The sequence below is a fragment of the Phaenicophaeus curvirostris genome, chromosome 3 (genome assembly GCF_032191515.1).
Source record: "Phaenicophaeus curvirostris isolate KB17595 chromosome 3, BPBGC_Pcur_1.0, whole genome shotgun sequence".
Classification (NCBI taxonomy): domain Eukaryota; kingdom Metazoa; phylum Chordata; class Aves; order Cuculiformes; family Cuculidae; genus Phaenicophaeus; species Phaenicophaeus curvirostris.
Genome location: NC_091394.1, coordinates 83,911,325 through 83,934,681, shown reverse-complemented (window position 1 = coordinate 83,934,681; position 23,357 = coordinate 83,911,325). Strand labels below are relative to the sequence as shown.

General features: G+C 41.8%; 1 protein-coding gene across 1 annotated transcript in view; it reads left to right on the top strand.

Annotated features, from left to right (window-relative positions):
* Window positions 1–15,124: 15,124 nt before the first annotated feature.
* EIF3H (eukaryotic translation initiation factor 3 subunit H) overlaps window positions 15,125–23,357 on the top strand; it is a 95,496-nt gene continuing 87,263 nt past the window's right edge. The window contains exon 1 of the mRNA XM_069854568.1: window positions 15,125–15,277. Coding sequence (XP_069710669.1) covers window positions 15,158–15,277 — 120 coding nt within the window. The 5' untranslated portion in view covers window positions 15,125–15,157. The remainder of the gene's footprint in view (window positions 15,278–23,357) is intronic.

Below are 23,357 nucleotides of genomic sequence, written 5' to 3'. Positions count from 1 at the left end.
CCAGCTTTCTTGTAGGTTCCTTTCAGGTCATGGTAAGGTCTTGGAGCCTTCACTTCTCCAGGCTGAACAACTTCTCTCAGCCTGTCCTCATATGGAAGGAGCTCCAGCCCTCTGATCATCTTTGTAGCCTTCCTCTGGACCAGTTCCAACTGTTCCATATACTTCTTGTGTTGAGGATTTCAGAACTGGACACAGTACTCCAGATGAGATCTCACAAGAGAGGAATAGAGGGGCAGAACTACTACCCTTGACCTGCTGGTCACGCTTCTTTTGATGCAGCCAAGGATACGATGGCGTTTTGGGCTGCAAGCACATATCGCCGGCTAATATCAAGCTTCTCATCAAGCAGCACCCGAGTCTTTTTCTGCATGGCAGCTCTCAATCACATCGTCCCCCGTCCTGTATTGAAACTGCAGACTGACCCGACCCAGGTGTCGGAGCTTGCACTTGACCTTGTTGAACCTTCTGGTGGGACAACTGCACCACTTAGGTTGGTGTCATCTGCAAACTTGCTGATGGATGCAGCCCGTGTCCCACAGCCCGGTACCCCGCTGGCTGCGGGCAGGGAGGTCTGCGAGGGTCCTGCTCACCCCTCTGGTCCGTTGCACTGGTCACTGGAAAACCTTGGGGGTGCTGGTGGGTGAGGAGCTGCACATGAGCCAGCTTGAAAAGTAAACGTTCTTCATTTTAGTAAAGTGATACTGAAAATGCCAGCAAATAAAAGTCTTAAGTTTGTTTTGGAGTTTTAGAAAGCAAGCATCCTTTATCAGGACTGGGCAACATGCGTGAGTGATCTCCATCAATCCCATGCCACGAGGCGAGCTGGTTACAGAATGCATTTCCCACTTACATGCATATGTATAAATTTTCCCAGAAATCTTTGCAGTATTCTGTTATGTCCAAGGTCTAATTTGAATGTTGTTATGAACTTCACGATAGTCAAAACTCTTGCTAATTTGGAGCTGGTTCCAGCTTTATGCCTGACCTTGCATTTGAGATAAGGAAACACTGCAGAGGTGATTACAGAAGAGGCATCTGTTCAGCACAGATCGTACTCAACACAAGATGTTACCATCTTCAAAGAACGAACAGTGTCTGGAAAGATGCTGTCTCAAAGAAAACATGCTATCGGAGGGACATTCTATCTAATTTTGAAAAAAATAGAATTACTTAGATTAAATTTACTTTAGCTTGAATAAAAAAATCATAGAATCATAGAATCACTAAGTTGGAAAGGACCCACTGGATCATCGAGTCTAACCATTCCTATCAAACATTAAACCATGCCCTTCAGCACCTCATCCACCCATCTTAAACACCTCCAGGGATGGTGACTCGATCACCTCCTTGGGCAGCCTGTGCCAGTGCCCAATGACCCTTTCCATGAAAATTTTTTTCCTACTGTCCAGCCTGAACCTCCCCTGGCAGAGCTTGAGGCCATTCCCTCTTGTCCTGTCCCCTGTCACTTGGGAGAAGAGGCCAGCACCCTCCTCTCTACAACCTCCTTTCAGGTAGTTGTAGAGAGCAATAAGATCTCTCAGGCTCCTCTTCTCAAGGCTAAACAACCCCAGCTCCCTCAGCTGCTCCTTGTTCTCCAGCCCCTTCACTGGCTTCGTTGCTCTTCTCTGGACTCGCTCCAGAGCCTCAACATCCTTCTTGTGGTGAGGGGCCCAGAACTGAACACAGGATTCAAGGAGCGGTCTCACCAGTGCCGGGTACAGGGGGAGAATAACCTCCCTGGACCTGCTGGTCACGCTGTTTCTGATACAAGCCAAGATGCCATTGGCCTTCTTGGCTACCTGGGCACACTGCTGGCTCATGTTCAGTCGGCTGTCAACGAACACTCCCAGGTCTTTCTCCTCCAGGCAGCTTTCCAGCCAAACTTCTCCTTGTAACTGGCCTCCAGCTGGAGTTAACTCCATTTACCACCACTCTCTGGGCCCAGCCATCCAACCAGTTTTCCACCCAGGAAAGCGTTCGCCTGTCCAGGCCAGAGGCTGACAGTTTCCGAAGCAGAATGCTGTGAGAAACTGTGTCAAAGGAGTTACTGAAGTCCAGGAAGACCACATCCACAGCCTTTCCCTCGTCCAGTAGGCGGGTCACTTTGTCATAGAAGGCAATCAGTTTAGTTTGGCAAGACCTGCCTTTCATGAACCTGTGTTGACTAGGCCTGATCACCTGGTTCTCTTGCATGTGCTTCATGATAGCACTCAAGATCAAGATCACCTCACGATCACTTCTTATATATTCCACTTCTTGTAATAGTAACTACTCCTTGTATGAAATCAACTAAGTTACCACTTGCAGTATCACTAGGCTGCCCGCCAGCAGTATAATTGTGTAAGTGAACCTGAGGAGGAGAGTGTAAGGCATTGAAGCACTACCTCCGTTAACGTGTTTTGTTTTTCCAAGGACAGGAAACAGACTTTGAAATGGGGAACTACTTTTTTCAGCACAAATACAGGCTGAACAGAGAACGGATTGAGAGTATTCTTGAAGAGGAGGACTTGGGGGTGGTTGTGAATGAGAAGCCCAGAAAGCCAAGGCGTATCCTGGGCTGTGTTGAGGGAGGTGATTTTGCTCTGCTCTGGTGAAGCCTCACCTGGAATCCTGCATTCAGTTCTGGAGTCCTCAACACAGGGAAGTCATAGATCTGTTGGAGTGAGAACAGAGGAGGGCCACAAAGATGATCAGAGAGCTTGAGCGCTTCTCATACAAGGACAGGCTGAAAGAATTTGGCATGTTCAAACTAGAGAATGGAAGGCTCTGGGTAGACCTTATAGCAGCCTTCTAGTATTTAAAGTGGGCCAACAAGGAAGCTGGTGGGGGGATTTCTGTAAGACAGTGCAGTGATAGGACAAGGGGTAATGGGTTTAAACTGAAAGGGGAGATTTAGATTAGATATTAGGAAGAAATTTTTTTACTGTAAGGATGGTACAGCGCTGGAACAGGTTGCCTAGAGAAGTTGTGGATGCCCCATCCCTGGAGGTATTCAAGACCAGGTTGGATGAGACTTTGAGCAACCTGATTGAGTGTAAGGTGTCTGTGCCCCTGGCAGGGGTGTTGGAACTGAATGATCTTTAAGGTCCCTTCCAACACAAACCATTCTATGAAACCTGCTCCTATCCCCAGGTTTGTGGTTCTCAACTTGCTCCTGGCATTTGCTAAGATCAGAAATACACAAGATAGATTGGGTTATTTTTTCCCCCTAACTCAGTATAATGATAAAATTACAGTTACTGTCCCAGAGACCTCACTGTCAGCGCAGTGTAACCATCCACCAGCATCCTTTCCTTAGGAAGACTTAAGCAACGCTTGCTTTGATTGTTTGCCCGTGTTTGGTACATCAACTAAAGCTCTGTATGCAGAAAATTAATTCAAGTTGAAAAGTACACATTCTACATGTTAATACTCCTTCATTTTCCATGACAAATAGAAAATTTAATTTCCCTGTAGTCTGGGGAAATAACTGTCATTCAGAAAGCTAGATTGTACAAACTCCTCCCTGTTCATCAGCAAACCTGAGGACACCAGACATCTGGCAGTTAGGAAACTTAACTTAATGCCTGTATTTTAGGCAGACAAAGGGATGTGGTAGCTTAACACCATCATAAATGATAATTAGAGGCATCTGTCTCGCTGTGCAGGTACAACAACAGAGATCTTTCTGCCAGGGATGACTGCATTGCTAGCAGAAAATTGCAGGTACCTGCCAGTTAGCTCACAGTCGTCAGCCAGACTGCATTAAGGGCATTTAAGCAAATATCCACCTGTCATATTAGTTATTTTGCTACCAAATAGACATGGGAAACATCTGCTTCTGAGCAGGTTAGTTAGTGTTAAGAGAAACTGAAAAATGATGCACTTAATTGCTATTCTAGAAATTCAGATGTTTAAATGGGAAGGTATTTATAGTGGCTATAGGATGGCAAGTGTCAAGAACAGGTGACTGAGAGTATTTTCCATGGAGTGCGACTGTGCTATTGACAATATTTTTCTGTCATTAAATCCTTCTTTCCAGCTGTCTTCAGGACACAGTTGTGTGGGCTCGTGAGTATCATGGATGTACAAGGAGACATGCTGTACTCTATGAGCCTAAGTTGAATTCATTGGTCTTTATTAAACTTCAGTCCTGTGGCCAATGTATTCTGATACTGGTGTCATGTCCCAGGTCCTCTACCTGACTTCATGGTTTCAGTAGTTAAGAAACTAGAGAAAAACTCTCAGCAAGACTCCAAAGTAAAACTTAATTAGATGATTTTTTATTTTTCTTTCTTCCCCCCCGCCCCAATAACTGTCCAGAGAGGCAGTTATTAAGATGTTGTGGTTTAAACTAAATTAGAGTCAGTTTTGTAACTCTTAACTCAGTCACTCTAAGTAACTTCATTCTCTGAAAGCTAACTGCATGTTTTTCAGACAGCATTCTTCCTAGAAGTAATAACACAAGGCATTGGTATGCAAAAAGGCCAATGCTTATTATTTATTCCTATAGCAACCAAAGCTATCCTCAAGCTCGTGGAAAAGGGCCACACCTGTGAGAAGGGGCAAGCAGGACAGATGACCCTAAACATCCAACAGAGTATTCCATCCATATATGTCATACTCGGTATAAAACTGAGAGACCTTGAAGGTCTCATCCCTCTTCTCTGATGGCTGATGTCCAGTGAGGACTTCGGTTGCTCCTGTATCTGTGCGTTCCTGAATCCAGTTCCTGAGCTCAGCTCCCTCCTAGCTGTGGACCCATACCCTTGTGACTGCTCTGCAGTATTTGTGGTGATGTATAGTTGTTGAAGGGTGAGGGCATGATCTCATGCATTTGTATATAGTTTATTACTTTCTAATTATTTTCATCATTATTATTATTATTTTAGTTTCCAACCCGGAAGTCTTTTTTCTCTCATTTTCCTCTCCCTCTTCCCTGGGGGTGGGAGGGAAGGGATGTGGGAGTTCCAACTGCACGGTTTTAGCTGCCAAAATTTAGCCAGGCCAGGGCTAAACTGTGGCATTTGGTGCTCAACACGGGGCTTAAACCCATGACCCTGAGATTAAGAGACTCATGTTCTACTGACTGAGCTAGCTGGGTCAAATTGAACCAAACTGACCCAAACTGGGCCCTTTTGAACTGCTTTGGAAAATTTGCTAACCTAACTTGCCCAAATAGCTCAGCCAGAACTGTAGGGAAAAAAAAAAATCTGTGCCTTTAAGTGGCTCAGCCTGGCAGCCTTGGCCAGCTCTGCTGATAAGGGTTTGGGCAGAGTGATAAGGCACTGCAAGCCTTAAGCTGCTGGCCCTGAAGCTTATCAGGGCAGATTTGAAAAGTACAATTAGAAAGTGTTACGGTTTATTGGGGGTTCTTTTGGTTTGTTTTTTTTTTTTTTTTTTTTTTTTTCCGAGCGCTGAAGGTTTGGAAAATTAAAACAGACAGCTACTTTATGCTGCTTTTGAGAAAATGATTACATTTTGTTCTTGTAAATTTTTTCCAACCGTTGATTAAAATGATAACGTATTCAGTAATGATGCAGATACTAATGGCCAATAAATGGATCATGGGACTTGTAGTGGTCACCTGCATATGAGCCCTAGGGTTTTTTTGTGTGTTATCGACTGGAGGTACTGGAAAAGGCAACTAACATCATGAATGTTCTAAACCTGATTTATTTGGTAATATTTATGGCAGTCCGTTTCCCTGGTGATGTTTCCCTGTGAAATTTTGTTTCCAGCTGGTTCTCTCAACGTGGCATGTGAGACAGGTGAGATGTTACTGCTTACTTGCTTGACGCATCATTCTGGCAGTTACCAATTTTAAGCGCTGGGTAATAGAGATACTTGTTATTTATGGTGTCATTGTAATATACCTTGCAATATGTATAGCTGTGGCCTTACCTGAGAATTTTGGGCATTATCTAGAGAACCTTGTATTTAATTACACTTTTGGCCTTCTCTGGGATAAGATCAACACTCCGTTTAGCTGTCAGCCTGAGGAGATAAACTGGGGGAACTACACTTCCTTGTATTCTACTGAGCCACTTGTAGATACTGGTGCACAGTGCACCCTATTGCCATTGAATCATAAAGAGACAGAATCCATCACTATTTCTGGATTGACAGGGGTGTCTCAAGAACTGACTGTAGTAGAGGCCAAAATAAGCCTAACCAGGAATTAATGGGAAAAGCACTGCATTGTAACTGGACCTAATGCACCACGCAACCTTGGCATAGACTTAAAAAGATCTCAAAAGACGATACTGTAGAGACCCAAAAGGGTATACATGGGCCTTTGGTACAGCAGCTTTAGAGACTGAGAATATCGAGCAGCTGTCTACTTTTGGCATATGCTTGTAGCTTGGTGAGAAAAAGATCTCAGCTTCTGTTTCTTCCAAACTTGCCACGTCTCAGACCTTTTTAATCTCAATGTGTTGCTTTTGGACAAATGTTGTATTCTGTGCTTAGCTGCAATAAGTCTTAGCACCAGACATGCTTAAATATGAATAATAAACTGATTAACAACAAAGAAAAAAAGATAGGGTTTTCAATTACAAGATTTAAGAACAAAACTGTAGTAAATAAACACAGGACAATAAAATATTATTGGAGTGTCTCTGAAAGTATTTTCCTAGGTGTATTTTAGAATTTTTCTGAGGTATGTGTAAGCCAGAGAATAAGATTCAGCAGTATTTAATGAGCTAATTTATATTTGTCAGGATGTTTACTATTCATTCCTTGCTTCTCCTTTCATCACTTTGGGGCTGGTTTTGAGCTTTTGAATTTTAGACTTCATCATATACATTCACCTTTTACAGTTCCTATTTTTCTGTTATCTCATGAAGATGCAGCATCTGAATTTATAATAAGCATGGCTGTGACAAGCCCTGGGTTTTCTTCATGGATTTGTATGAACCCAGCAGATGAGAATTTTGTATATGCTGAAGCTTTCTGCACCTTTCTGGCTCTGCTGTTACCAGCCTCCTTAGTCAGAAAATTACTTTGGTTTAAATACCATATCACAGTATGTCCCACATTACATTTATTTTAAATTGTATATCAGAATAAACACAGATTTATTGTAGAGGTTAGGATATTTAGTTTCATTACAACTTGTCGCTTCCATGAATAAGAAATGTCAATGGATGTCTATACATACTTTTAAGTGACTGCTTATAGTGGTAAATACTTTGGGAATGCTCTGGAAAACAAAGTTTTTGCAGGCAACTTTAACTTTTTTCCTAGATCTGAAGGAAATTATAGAGTAGAAAATAATCAGTGGGATCCTTGACAGCTTCTCAAAATGCTGTATCAGCTTTTCTTATTTGACCTTGAGCTAAATTCACATGAAAGTTGAACAAAATAAGATCTTATCTAATTTAAGTAAGCCTTTTGTCTTTCTGAATAGATACACTTAACTGATACACATCATATAGTTTATGCAGCATTTTTGGTTGATGCTACTCTCGAGGATGTACATGTTAAACAATTGGTTTCATGCTGCTTTAAGGACACACAAAGGCATCCTTTCGGAGCAGCCTTTCTTTCTTGCACTGTATGTTGTAACTAACTGCACTAGTTAGTTGCCATTCTGCTCCGCGTGACATGCTGCAATACTGCTCCCTCTATACTCGCAGAGCTTATGGACGCACTTAAAAGAGTTGTAAAAGGGCTGTAATCTAGAAAAATCAGAAGTATTCGTGGTGTACTCATGACTGGAATTGTAACTTCAATCTAGGGAGCAGGAAGAATGCAGAACACAGGAAGTTATCACACCAAACACTGGTTATGTGACAGCTGATGTGGTAGGTAGATGGAAGGGAAGAATGGAGTGATGCTTTACATCTTGGCCTCTGTTGTGCCTATGAAAGTATCCATTGCTTCCTGTTGAGCAGAACATCTTCCCCTTTCAGTATTTCTGATAGAAAGTAAATATATCAAGTCTATTTCAGTTCTTTTAAACAACTACATGGTTTTCTTTGGAGATTGTGGTAAGCTGGAACTCATAAAACATTTTGGATTTTTGGTATGCTTGCTTCTATTCGTTTTCTCATTTCTTGTTCTCCTTAGAGAAGGTTATCTTCGGCATATGATAGCTTGCGTGTCATCAGGAATCAAAAGGTGCATTAGTTGATTATGAAGATAAGGCAGAACAAATTGACATCAAAAGAGAAATTACATGGGAAGCCTATCTCAGACAAGAAATTAACTTCACAGCCAAAATTCTGCTTTGTGCAGGAGAATTCAGTTCACTTGCCTGAGATACTATATGCATCTTTTCATTCTTTTGTTGATCTCAGGGAGAAATCAGTTAACTGGGAATGGAGGATTGGAATCTTTACATTGTGGTGATAAATTTATTCACTCTCTCTGCTTACATAATTTTCTAACTTGATACTATAGCAAGCTGGCTCTGCTTAGAAACATATAATGACTTTGTGCAAATAACTTTTCTTTGTTTTACAGGCCAAAATTAACACTTAGAATGTGTCATTATTTTTCATTAACTACGTTTTCAATTAGGTAGTTTCATTGTTAATTCCTATGCCAAGATTTTGAGGTGCTATACTAAATGTTCCATTAATAAGAAAAAATAGCTACAAACACCTGGAATATAAAAAGAGTGGATAAAAATAGAAAGTAACAAAAAACACTTATTGGAAACGTTATTGAAAAAATCAGAGAAGAACTTGAGCAATGAAAAATAAAACAAAACAAAACACTTTCCCAAGAGCAGTACTTGTATTTTTAAATATTTCCTTCATGTGCAGAAATACCTTATTATGCTATGCTCCAGGACAGCTGCTCCATTTTTTTAATATAATGCTTTTACATTTAGTCAAGCAAATGCTAAAAGGTCGCCAGTCTAAGAGCATGGCTGAAACCATGCATGGCCTCTGAAACCTCCTTCCTTACAGAAAAGAAATTGAATTTTCAAAGTTCACATTCTGGTCCTGTAGTTCTTTTATTGCATTTGATGTTTGTCCCTGGGGGCTTCTGTGCTGTTGCAGCTCCCACCTTTACCCTTTTTCTATCACTCCTGCACCTTATTACTTTCCATTTCCTATTTCAAATAAAAAAAATCCAATAAACCCTATTTCTTCACTTTTATTCTCTTGAAGAAAATTAGAAAAAAATTTTGGAATGGTCTTCAGTATCAGCACAAATAACTTCTAAAATCACAATTCAGTTCATGACAAATACTAGCATTTAAAAATTCTTTGGCACAATGTGCATATGCAGTTATGTAGACTGATCTTAAATTTTCACTTTCTGTAAGGTAGTAAACACTGGAATATCTGACACTGAAGATTGTTTTTTGGTGAAACAGAATCCTGTAGATGCTGTAGATGTAAGAAAACAAAGGGCCTGTCATCAGTGGCTTGCATCTGGTGAAGTGATCAGCGATATCTGAACAAAGTGGGCATAGAGTGCTCCCTTATTTATCAGGGAGAACCTTTGTTAACAGAGGTTGATACGCTAGGGAATATTTCATTTATTTTGGCCTTAAAATGCTGCAGTCAGCAGAACACAAATGGCTGAAAGGTCTGAATTACACAGGATTTATACACAGTGCTGCTTACTGAGACTGTAGTTGGTATTTGGAAATGCCTGCAGCGCCACTGGATATAACTAGTTAATGGAAAAGTGACAAATGCACTTGGCAACACTGTGTCTACTGGAGGGAGACCTGAGGGTCCTTGATACATCTTCTCCCAAACATTTTTTTTTTAAACAAAGGCAAGAAAAGAATGAACATTTAACAGATTTTGTCTGTCCCATGGCTTCTGTAACTTGATTCACAAGCCTTCTTGCCTTCCTCCTGTTCTTTTCCCACCCTGTGGGAGAAGGGAGTGAGCAAGAAGCTGAGTGTGTGTTTGATTGTTGGCTGGGGTCAACCCACCACACACACCACTGACACAGAGGGACCTTCTCGTCACAAGGAGATGTGCTCTGCTAAGGCAGAGTATGTACATTATGTAGAATGGCACATTGAAAAAGGTCAATGATATATTGATATGGAGATGTGTCATGTGTCTGTGTTTCTTGATGTTTGAAAGTTCAAGCCTGAATACCTCATCAATTCAAGAAAACTAAGCTTTTCTGAAATTCATTCTTCTGTAAGGGTGCAAGATATTACAAGGGAATTTAAAGCCTGTATTAGGAGAATTTGTTGCCACTGAGTTTTGGAGATTATTTTCCTGGAAACAATTTCTTTCTGTAGATAATTAATGTTGGTTTAGGCAATTGTAGCTATTAGTGCAGCTTTGTATTTGGGGTGGTGTTTTGTCTCAGTGCAAGTACAGACTGCTGTATGTGTTTTTTTAAGTGATTCTTCCCTATTCCTCTGTACTTTGTGATAATGAAATTAAGGTATTTATCATGCTTAGAAATATTTGGAATTGCTCAGAGGTTAGGAAGTATAAACACAGAATTCAGACATGACCCATTTACCAACTGGTAACAAGTCATTGCAGGTTAGCCCATCTCTGGTAAGTATTCACGTGCATGGTCTTAGCCTGCAGCATATACAAATGTAATTCAAGTTGGTTTAGCCCCTCAGGTAAAGTCAGTCTGACAATTTGGAAAGAATCACGTCTTTGAACCTTTAATCAGATAATTTCTAGCAGCACTAATTCTGCTCACAGCACTGATATGGTACAGCAGTGCTGTAGAGATAAATGACACATCTGAATTACACCAAGCTTTTTAGTTACGCAGGACTGGGAATAAAAGTGGTTTGGTTGGTTCCAGCTATCTTTTGACTTGGAGAACCACTTAAAAATGACTAATGGAGTTTGTGCACCACTTGAATTTTCTAAACTATTTTGTGATGGAAGTCATATGTTTTGTGGTTTTCTGAGTAGCTTGAGCAATAATACTAAAATTTTTCACTCTGACATCCTTTTTTATGTCCTCCTTTACAAGAATTCACCATTTTCAATGATGAAATTTCATATATCCTCTTGCTTCCAGTGATCTAGTGAGTTCTGTAAAGTAGAAAGCTCATATTTGTGTTTCATTTTTCATGTTAATCATAATTAACCAAATTGACTGAATTATTCTGGCAATGCATGAAGTAACATGAGCCCTATGCCAGTCTCTCAAATAAGGCTATTTTGGATGCCCACAGCAACCTCTTTGAACATGCTGATGTTCTGTACTGTAGGTACTTGTTGGAATGTTTTGTTTTTTTTTAAATTACATTGAGTTTCTGTTCAAAAACTGATAGGCAGGAATAATGTATCACATCTGTCTTATCCCAGGGTTTTTCTTCCTTTTCAGATCCCAGTGAATTTGCCAGTGGTAAAGCACTGTGCATTTGCTAAAAGAAGGCTTTTTTTTTTATTATCTAAATACCTTTCACCAACATCTTTGAAGTAGCCACAGATCTCCAGCAGTCCATGGACTGGAGTTGAAAACCACTACATTAACATAATACTGTTTCTTAATCTTAGTTTTCTTTAATTAAAGCTATTTGATCATATCTGTAAATTACAACTGGATATGCATGTGTATATAACAGCAAAGTGAAATATTAACATTGAACCAAGCAGGTTTGTTCTCTAGAAAAACTTCAAAAAGCAATGCCAGTGGCAGTGCAACATTCAGTTGTGGAAACTTGCTAAGGATAGAACTCAAATTTGCAACACCTACGTAGGGGTTGAGCTTGCTGGCCACAGCTAGCTGCGTTGAAACTCTGAGTTGTTATTGCATCAGACTCTCTACAAACCTGTTTTTAGAACAACACCCTTGTGCCGCTGTACATGCACACTTCAGTCTCTTTGGGGCACAAGGCACACCGCTCTCAGTGATGCTACAATTCTAAACTTCACCCTTAATCTCCATTTAACAGGTTTTCCCCAAAGGGAAATCTAAAGTGGGATTCATCACACCCTGCTTCTAACATCTACTGCGAAGTGTTCTTAGCTGAGCTGGATGTCCAGGTTTCTTGGCTGACTCAGTGCAGATCTGGTCTGCAATACCAGTGGTGTGCAGGTTTGCCTGGTGAGGGTGATTATCATCCTAGATTCTTTACCTGAATTTGTTCCAGCCTGATGCAGGCAGCTGGTGGGGAATATTGTGATGTTAAGGCCATTTTACAGGAACAGGCAAATGCTGGATCTATGCTAGAGAATGCAGATACCTCTTTGTATTGGTGTTGTTAAATGTGTTCCCCTCCCACAGTTAGAATTAGTGTCAGGTACCTTGTTGAAAAGGTTCATGGTGAAGTTTTATGAGGTCATATCTTTGGCATAGCGTCTGGACAGCTTTGAGGTGTGTGGTTACGTGTGCCTTTCATAGCCCATTTCATGCTTCAAAGGAATGTGTAGGACTTGAAATACTTCAAAAAAATTATACAAGAAATAGCAGCAGAGCAAACCCAACAGTTAACTTTTAATGCAACAGTAAACCCCTTTCCTGAGAACAGCACCAGTAGTTGATAGTTCAGGGTTTTGTTTGTATGTAATGTTAAGATTTTGTATCCCTGCTCTGTGAGCTCATGGTTCCTTATTCATGTTCATTCACATAACTCCATAGCAGTCTGCTTTTTTTTACAGCTAAAATCCAAAGCTTTCAAGTCTGTTCTCTTGGAAATGCCTCTCCCCTTGTATCAAGCACATATACTGGGAGCAAGTGCTCCCAGGATTGGAGCCTCCCAAGCCCTCCGCACACCGGACCTGGCTCAGTGGCATGGATGTGCTCTTACATGACCGCCAGCATTGCAGCCACTCAAGGCAGCTGTGGCTCTAGGTTGTCAGAAGTGCTTTGCCAGGTGCCAGCCAGCGTGTGAGGAGGAAGGTGGAGAGGAATCAGAACATGGTTTCAATTGGAAGGGACCCACAAAGGTAATTCAGTCCAACCCCTCTGCAGCGAGCAGGGACATCTTCAACTAACTCAGGTTGCTCAGAGCCCCATCCAGCCTGGCCTTGAATGTTTCCAGGAAGGGGCACCTACCACTTCTCTGGGCAACCTGTTCCAGTGTTCCACCATCCTCGGTGTAAATGAATTCTTACTTACATCTATATTAAACCTCTCCTCTTTTAGTTTAAAACTATTACCCCTTGTCCTATCACTACAGGCCCTGCTAAGATTTCCCCCCTCTTTCTTATAAGCCAAAAGTACTGAAAGGCCACAATGTCTCCTCAGTCTTCTCTTCTCCAAGGTGAACAACCACCACTCTCTCAGCCTCTCTTCATAGGAGGTGTGTTCCAGGCCTCTGATCCTTTTTGTGGCCCTCCTCTGGTCCCGCTCCAACAGGTCCATGACTTCCCTGTGCTGAGGACCCCAGAGCTGGACACAGTACTCCAGGTAAGGCCTCACCAGAGCATAGTAGAGAGGTGGACTTACCTCCCTTGCCCTGCTGGCCACACTTCTTTTGATGCAGCCCAGGGGAGTCCCTCGGCCCCTCTCCCATCACAGGTTGGGTGAGTTGGGATGCCTTGCACAAGTGATATCAAAATAAACTCTCTAAGACTCATTTTGGAGCTTGAGAAAGCAAGCATCCTTTAATCAGACCTGCGCAATGCGAGGGAGTGATCTCCAGCAATCCTGTGCAACACAAGAGCTGGGTACAGAATATATTTCCCACTTACATGCATATGTATAAATTTTCCTAGTAATCTTTTGCATGTTCTATTACTTTCCCGGGTCTAATTTTAATGTTATTATGAACTTCATAACAGTCAAAACTCTTGCTAATTTGGAGCTTTGGAGCCAGCTCTCTGTCTGACCTTGCATAGGAAAACATTGCAAACAGAGGTGATTACAGAAGAGACATCTGCTCAGCACAGATCATACTGTCATCAAAATCAGGAAAAGAAACTTCCTAACACCGATTTGGGTTCTTAAGAAGCAGGCATTCCTTTAATACAGCATCAGATATATGGGGAGATCCTCCTGCTGTATATGCCATTGACTACAAGAAGCAAGTATAAACTCAAATTAGACCTATATAGAAGTATAAACTGAATTTATACGTATGTGCTATATTTCTTGAAAAATATTAATCATATTTCTAATACTAATTATAATAGGTGTGCTCGCCCTCGCCCCTACTCCCTACAGTCCTTTATTGAGTCTGAGGTCTGCAAAGCAGCCCCTTACTCTGTTTTGTTGGCATCTGGCCCCCTTTGAAGTTTCCATATAAGGTTTGAAGGGTTATCTTGACCTCCCATCTTTTTCAGCTCCTGAAGGTCAGGTGATGTTCTTCTGCAGCCTTCATTGTTTTATCACAAAACAAGGACTTTTCTGTTCATTGATTTCTAGGATGAGATTAGGCATTAGTATGGACGCTGCATTCTACATAGCAACTCATTGGTTTGCTCAGGAGTACAATACCGAACACAAGACGTTATTGTCTTCAAGAACGAACAGCATCTGGGAAAACACTGCTTGAAAGAAAACATGCTATCAGAGGGACAGTCTAACCTTCAAAAAAATTACAGACTCATGGAATAGTTTGGGTTGGAAGGAACCTTAAAAATCACCTAGTTCCAATGCCCTGTGCAATGGGCAGGGACACCTCCAACCAGACCAGGCTGCTCAAGGCCCCATCCAGCCTGGCCTTGAACACCTACAAGGATGGGGCATCCACAACTTCCCTGGACAACCTGTGCCAGTGCCTCACCACCCTCATGGTGAAGAAATTCTTCCTTCTGCCTAGTCTAAATCTGCCGCCTCCAGTTTATACCCATTCCCCCTAGTCCTAGCTCCACAAGCCTTTGCGAACAGTCCCTCCCCAGCTTTCTCGTAGCCCCTTCAGGTACTGGAAGGTCTCTATAAGATCTCCTTGGAGCCTTCTCTTCCCCAGGCTGAACAACCCCAGCTCTCTCAGCCTGTCCTCATACGGGAGGTGCTCCAGCCCTCGGATCATCCTTGTAGCCTCCTCTGGACCCGCTGCAACAGCTCCATATCCTTCTTATGTTGACAATTCCAGAACCGGACACAGCACTCCAGGTGGGGTCTCACCAAAGAGGACTGAGATGCAACTTAATTCTACTTTAGCTCAAACAAGAGTCCAACCCCCGTAGCGCATCCCCTGCCCCTGCCCCTCCCGCTCCGGGCGCGCACGCGCAGCCCCTCACACCGCCTTCCTTCCCGCCCGCCCGCGCGCCACCGCCTCCGCTTCCGGTGTTTCGCTTCTCTCTTTCCGGCCGGCGCGAGGGCAAAGATGGCGTCGCGCAAGGAGGGCTCCGGCGCTGCCGGCAGCGGTTTCGGCGCCTCCAAAGGCAAAGGCAAAGCCGCTGCTACAGGCGACTCGGCCGTCAAGCAAGTGCAGATCGACGGGCTGGTGAGCGGAGGCGCCGGGGCCGCCGGGGGGCGGGGCGGGGCCGGTGCTGGCCCCCGGGGGTTGGGAGCGGGGCCGGTGTGTGCGCTCCGGTGTCCGCCCCCGGGGTCAGGGGTGCGGCGTCAGCCTCCTCCCGACCTTCCTGACCCGCGGCCAGGCTCCCCGCGTGCTCCTAGAGCAATGGCATCGCTCGGTTGGAAAAGACCTATGAGCTTATCAAGTCTAACCGTACCTGTTCCCTCCTAAGCCAGATCTCTGAGCAACTTGTCTGCCCGTCTTTTAAAGTCGCTCCAGGGATGGGAACTCCACCAGTGCCCTGAGCGGCCTCTGCCAGTGCCTGAGAATCCCTTCTGTGAATCCTTTCCTAATGTCTAATCTAAACCTACCCTGGTGCAACTTGAGGCTATTTCCTTTCATCCTATTGCCTGTCATCCTTGGGGATGAGAGCAGCTCCATTTTGGAAGCAAAGTTTGGGACAGGACAGGATAGAAATTAGCCACCTTTAAATATTTCCTTCCTTCTTCTCTGATGTACCGAGTTTCTGTTTCCACTTTCATAACTAAGGCTGTTGAAAACTACCCAGATGTAAAAGATGGTGAGCGTGGTTGGGTTTTCTCGACTCTGTTGTGCTTTTTGCCTTCTCCATCAGGGCTGCTAACACCTACTGCATTTTGTTAATAAGAAATAAAATGAAATGATGGATTGAAGGAGTTTAGCAGAAGATTAATTTATCCTAATAGAAGTGACCCATGCTGACACTAAACAGAGGAATATTTGCCAAAGTTGGTTACTGGCTTTGCTGCTGGGTGTTTTAGCGTTAGTTCACATCTCATACAATTGAAATTAGTCATAGTGACACAGAGTTGGGAAAGAATAGATATTTAAGCTTCTTAAGGATAGAAGCATTGCTTTTTGCTTCTCCATTATGGTTCCCACTTGTCACTGGGACACAGTACAGCTGGAATGTGAAGGAGAATTGGTACACTGGTAATGAGAAGGAAGATCGTAATATTGGGGCAAGCTTCGAAGCCTACTTGGCATTTGTTAGCCCCCAGCCATTATCTTGGCCTTACAGAGTATATGAAATGTTTGGGAAGAAGGAGAATAACTTATTTGTGTATACTGATTCTTACAATAGAGTGATCTTTATCTATTGTAAGTGGTTCTTATGATAGATAAAAAACTTATGATTTTAGATAAATCTGAAATAAGAGTATTTTTGCAGTTTTCTGTTCAACTCTCTGTGTACCTGTGGCTTTGGCATGCATAACGTTTTCAAGGAGTAGTGAAAACTGACCAGTTGTGAGACAGCTGACCTCAGACTGCTGCTGCTGAAAGCAGGCTACAGCCTGAGGGACACTGCTGTGTGTCTCTGGCTTTTTATTAGCAAGTTTGAGGGAACAATGAAAAAGGGAATAGTTAAGAGCAGGATGCAGGTTGGTGCCTTTAATTCCATTTCTGTGGGTGCCAAAAGCTGTTCTATCAGTTTTGGACTGAATGACAATGGTTAACTTTTATTCTTTTGTTTCAGCTTCAATGAAATAAAGAAAACAGATGTTTCAAAACTGTTCTCTACCAGATGTGTAATCTTCTCTGTGAACTACTGTTCATTCAAGTCAGCTGTGAGGGGCCCTACTTCTCACAGCCCAACAGATGCTTGTGCTTACTTTTTGCTTTATGCTTTTGTTTTTAGTTTGTCTCTATATAGCATTCAGATACAGCGTGGAGGTGTGTCTTGCATGGAGTCTGTACAGAGGAAGGTGGCTTACTGAAAGCAGTGAAAAGCTTCCACTTGTAGAAGATGTCTCTTGGTGAATCTTAATAGAGCATTCTCAGGACCTTAATGCTGTGGTTCACAAAGTTCCATGCCTTCTGTGGCAAAGAGAAGTATTGGCATAAATTTGCTTGCTTTGTAAACAAAGTGGCTCCCACTGCAAGTCCTTAGAATGTCTTAATGAAATTCTGCTAATACTTCTCTAATATCTGATTGAAATGTCTTATCTCTGCTCTCACAAAGTAATGAGACCTAATCAGACATCTTGATGATGACCAGAGTGATTACACGCTGAAACTGGGACAGATTTTGGTGGACATCATTGAAGATGGTTAGGAATCTCTTTCTCTCCACACAGGTGCCTTATCTCTTGGCAGTGGAATAAATAATCGTTTCAAATGGGACTGCTCTGAAAGTGATGACGTGTTCTAGTTTTCTTTTGGATCTGTGTATGCAAAATACAACATGTGTCAGTCTTCTGTATATGTGAGAATGGGAAAGTACTTTTAGAAAACTTATGTCAGAGGAACAGTAAAGTAAAAGGAAATAGTATTAGTAATGGAGAGAAGTTATAAATGTCAGTATGTTGCCTTTAAACATAACACATAATGATGCCACAATACCCGCTTTGTGCCCTTTTAAATTTTGTACAAGTAGAACATCCTATAGTTAGCTTCTTTCTTATTTAAACCTGATTCATTGTTTTATTATGTGGTGGTGTAAATTGTATTTAGATCAAGCACAGTTTTGTTGCAAGTGACACAGTAGTAGATTAATAATCACTGCTGTGTAGTAATAAAAGCTAATGATGCTTGCTTCTGTATCAACATGAAAATGAAATTCTGAGTGTTTTATTTTATTTTTGATAGATTGAATGTGGTTTTGTTTTCCAGTTCATTTTTTGAGAGATCTGTAGCAGACAGAAATTATCTATGCATACAGATATATTGGCAGTTTTGAACTAGGAACATCTAATGTACGATGTGATAAGCAAAAGCGAATGGTATTTATTGAACTCGGGAACAGAAGGAACTAAAGCAATGTCAAAGAAAATTGACTATCCAGTTGCTTTTACATTAGAGAAATAGAAGCTTATTACATACTGGTTCCGAGTGATTGATGTTGAGGAGGTTTGTTAAATAAATCACCTTTGAGGAGCTTTCTTTTTTGAACCGGTCATCTTCTGAATTGAATGGGTATTGCAGTTTAGGCTGTGTGGTGAATACAATATTTCTGTTACTCTTATATGACACTATTGTGATTTGCTTGGGTTTATTTAGTATATAAAGATTAGTAGTGGCAGCCTATGCTTGTTCTACAGGTCACTGTGTTTATTCCCTAGTGAGTTGAGGTGTGTAGTTTGTATAAGAATTTGTACAATTGTAAGGGGTAACAAAAGTTTAGTTACATATTATGGAAGGTCCTAATATGTCACTGATTTGTGCTATCATAAAGTGCTTATTCTGGTTCAGCGAGCAAAGTAGCCTATACTTTTAAGGTTTTACATTAAGCTCTTGTTGCTATAGCAGTGTGTCAGAAAAATTTTATTAATAAACCTATAGTGAAAACAGTTTCCAAAGCAGGTCCAGTGTTTGTTCTTTGCAAGAAATGTTAGAAATCATAGATTAAAAAACCCCTCGTAATGTAACGCAGTGTGCTTTTTCTTTCAGATGAGATGCAGACTTCTGTAAGATTTTATGTATTAAGTTTATTAAGTTTTCAACCATCCTGTGGAAAAGATGGGAAGATGACTATACTACTTGACATTCTGTTGTCTTCACTTCCTTTTTTTGAAATTTCAACAGTGTAATTCGGATAGATAGTTCATCGTGTTCTCTACTCAAGTAGCCCAAAGAAAACTCTGAGCTACTCAGTAGTAGCAGTGGTCATGTGCATAAGATATTTCTGTTCTTTTATTTTTTTAATTTTTTTATGGAGAATGGGAGTGGGAAGTGTTCAGCCTTCTCTAAAGCTGTAGTTAAGCAACTATTTAATACTCCCAGTTTTCTTGAGAGATTAGCATTTGCCTGATCGCTTGAACTTGTGATGGTTACTGTTACAAGGAGCTTTATGAAGAATCTTAAATATCTTCTGTCCATTTACAATAATTACAGAAGGACAAATGATGCTTTTAATGTAAGAACTGGGGAGGAGAAAAAACCCTCCGTGACTGGGTTTCTGCAGCTTGGTTTGGAGTAGGTTTTTGGATATAATTAGATCTCCTGTCTTCTTAAAACTGTTTCTCTATTTGGAGTACTGTGTTTTTACCTTGTGTGGAATACTTTATAAAGACATTTTTTGAAGGTGAGTGAATTTATTCTTAAACAAATCTCTCTTCTATGCTCAGCTATCTACTTGCATTGATTCCTTAAGAAAAGAGAGCTGTCTTTCTTAAGTTTAGTAAAGTTTCCGGCAGTTTTGGCAGTATGGATGGAAGAACTAGTGTATGAGCATTACACATCATATAAGTTCTAATTGTATAGGGAATTAGACTAGTAAATGCACTGCCTCAGAGTCCTGTATGATTGGAACTTCAGAAACTGTCAGCCTCTGGCCTGGACAGGCGCACGCTCTCCTGGGTGGAAAACTGGTTGGATGGCCGGGCCCAGAGAGTGGTGGGAAATGGAGTTAACTCCAGCTGGAGGCCAGTGACAAGTGGGGTTCCCCAGGGCTCAGTGCTGGGTCCAGCCCTGTTCAATGTCTTTATCAATGACCTGGATGAAGGCATTGAGTGCACCCTTAGCTAGTTTGCGGACGACACTAAGCTGGGTGGAAGTGTCGATCTGCTGGAGGGTAGGGAGGCTCTGCAAAGGGATCTGAACAGGCTGGTCTGCTGGGCAGAGTCCAATGGCATGAGGTTTAACAAGGCCAAGTGCCGGGTCCTGCACTTGGGGCACAACAACCCTGTGCAGTGCTACAGACTAGGAGAAGTCTGTCTAGAAAGCTGCCTGGAGGAGAGGGACCTGGGTGTGCTGGTTGACAGCCGACTGACCATGAGCCAGCAGTGTGCCCAGGTGGCCAAGAAGGCCAATGGCATCTTGGCTTGTATCAGAAACGGCGTGACCAGCAGGTCCAGGGAGGTTATTCTCCCTCTGTACTCGGCACTGGTGAGACCACTCCTCGAATATTGTGTTCAGTTCTGGGCCCCTCACCACAAGAAGGATGTTGAGGCTCTGGAGCGAGTCCAGAGAAGAGCAACAAAGCTGGTGAAGGGGCTGGAGAACAGGCCTTATGAGGAGCGGCTGAGAGAGCTGGGGTTGCTTAGCCTGGAGAAGAGGAGGCTGAGGGGAGACCTCATTGCTCTCTACAACTACCTGAAAGGAGGTTGTAGAGAGGAGGGTGCTGGCCTCTTCTCCCAAGTGACAGGGGACAGGACAAGAGGGAATGGCCTCAAGCTCCGCCAGGGGAGGTTTAGGCTGGACATTAGGAAAAAATTCTTCACAGAAAGGGTCATTGGGCCCTGGAACGGTCTGCCCAGGGAGGTGGTTGAGTCCCCTTCCCTGGAGGTGTTTAAGGGATGGGTGGATGAGGTGCTTAGGGGCATGGTTTAGTGTTTGATAGGAGTGGTTGGCCTCGATGATCCGGTGGATCTCTTCCAACCTGGTTATTCTATGATTCTATGATATCTGGTGTGATCATCTCAAACTGTTTTGTAGTTTTGTTTCAAAAGAAATAGAGGATTAGGATCGCCTTATCATCTTTTGCCATTTGAGAATGTGACAGAACTCACTGAAATCCTTTGGTTTGTTATTAGTTCTGGGAATTGTGCTTGCTCTCACTTACCTGGTGGTAGATCAGGGTAGCTGATTCCAGACGTACCATACCAGCAGCATTCATGGTTGATTGCAGCTGTATTTGGTTGCAGGCATGTGGTTGTGACCAATCATTTAGGGTGTCTTGTCCCTTGTAGATAATAAAATTTTGCCTCTGTTCACCTCTTCATTGAAGACAAGGATGGTATAATTAACTTTTTCTAAGCTTCAGATGTGGAGGAGAGGGGCTAGCGCAGCTCTGGGATGTGCATGAGGGTTGAATGGAAGGAAAGACTACAGGCTTTCTTCCAAGTTGCTCATATGCAACATTGTCTGATCCCTTTATCTTGCTGAAGGGAGAAGTAGCAACAGATACAACAAGTGTTGTAATGTGTAAGTTTTACTACACTTGCATATTAAAGGGGGGGTATAGGAAAGATGGGGAGATATGTTTAGCATGGCCTGTTGTGACAGGACAAGGAGAAATTGTTTCAAACTAAGGGAGGGTAGATCTAGACTGGATATAAGGAAGAAATTTTTTACAATGAGGGCAGTGAAACACTTGAACAGGTTGCCCAGGCAAGTGGTGGAGGACCTGTTTCTGGAAATATTCAGTGTCAGGCTGGATGGGGCTCTAAGCAGCCTGGTTGAGTTAAAGGTGTCCCTACTTCTGCAGGGAGTTGGACTGAATGACCTGTAAAGGTCCCTTCCAACTCAAAGCATTCCATGATTCTATGTTTCTGACAAAAATTATGCGTCAATTTTAGACTAGGTTGTGTGTGACTCTGAGCGGTTTCCTCGGAGTTTGTAAACTTGCTGGATTTTCAGTTTCATGGTTGTATGACCCTTCATAGCAGAGAACTCAAAATCCACTCTCAGGATCTTCCCTCAAAGGGCTGATAATTATCATAGAGTCTTAGAATCATTAAGGTTGGAAAAGGCCTCTGAGATCATCCAGTCCAACCGTCAGCCCAGCACCACTGTGCCTACTAATTATTACACACCATCTGAAATAAATGTAAAGCAGTGAAATAATTTTCTTACCTTTGTCTTTTTTTTTTTTTTTTGCAAGAGGTATTGGTAGATTTTTGTTGTATTTGTAGAGTTTTATTAGTGGGGGCTGATTTTTTTTTTTTTTTTTAAGTTAGCTGCTGAAATTAATCAGAGTTGGCCCACTAACCCTTTATTCTTTCCCTTCAGCAAGATAAGGTAAAACAAATTTGAAACTGAAAACTAATAGGTTTTAGAACATTAGCAGTAGTTATTCGTTTGACTGGAAAGAAATTTTGAGGTTAGTTGAATAGGCATGGCAGTTTTCTTTTATGAGTACCTACCTGTGCAGTCAAGCGACCTTCTGAGTTAATCTGTGAAAAGGTACTTGTACCTTGCTGATTTTCACAAGAAAGCAAGGAATAAGGTTGGATTACAAAAGGATTGCATTTAGTAATGTCAAAATGCAGAATAAAAGTAATAAATTTGCTGTAGTGTTTACAAGGCTCTTGTACCTATACTTATTAGTCTGAGTGGTCTGAATTTGTGAGGTTGTATATAATTGTTCATTCTTCTTGTTTCTACAAACCTGATCTTAAGTCTGAAGTTCAAACTTCAGTTGCATATCTAAAACTTTTGTATCTATCTCTAAAAATTGCCTGTGTTCTGGGAGTGTCGTTAGTGGTGCTGTATTGTTGATATATACAGATAGCTATGTTGCAGATAACCTTTTCATGGAATCATATTAATAACTGGTTCAGGTTTTTTCAATTCTTGATTTTTTTTCCTTAAAGCTAGCAAACAATTTTTTCTTTTTTTTTTTTCTTTTGTGGTTCTGTATTCATTTGGGATCTGTATCACTCCATGGAGGTAATGCAACAATAAAAAGCTCCCTGGTTTTGTTTGGTGTTATGGCTGTGTAGTGATGCATTTCTCTGTGCAGGGTTTTGGATATACACCCGTTTGTGCAATATTGCTGTTCTCTTCAGAGTACTCATTATCTTCTAGTGAAAAAATTGAAATGAGGGGGAATGAAAAAAGTACTGTGTTAGTTTTGTGCTTATTGGTTTAGTGATGGATACTTGGATTTCTTGCATCTGCAATTTTAAATAAGAGCCATTTTAACAGTAGGAGAGAGTGTAATGAACAAACTTGATTAGTTGCACTTCCTGATATTTATCTTTTAAATTGTAAGGTTTTTTTTTTTTCAAAATTACTATTCTGCTCTTGTATTTTTTTTTTTGGCCTTACATATGCTCTGAGCTGTAGCCTTTAACTGTGTGTGTGCCAACTGTTTGCTTTCTGTATCTCACATCATCTTACATTCTTTATCTCACACAGTAAAGCAAGTAAATCAGGCAAAGAGGAGAAAATGTTACTGAAGCAAGTGTGCTGTGTCCATGAAAGCAGCTGGAGCAAGTTAGTTGCCATTAAAATGTCTTGTCTTCTGGTTTGCTGCATTATTGCAATGGAGGTTTGCAGGGTAACCTTGTTTTGTGTTTGTAGTAACCCTTCAGCATTTGCTTATGGAATCATAGAATAGTTTGGGTTGGAATGGACCTTAAAG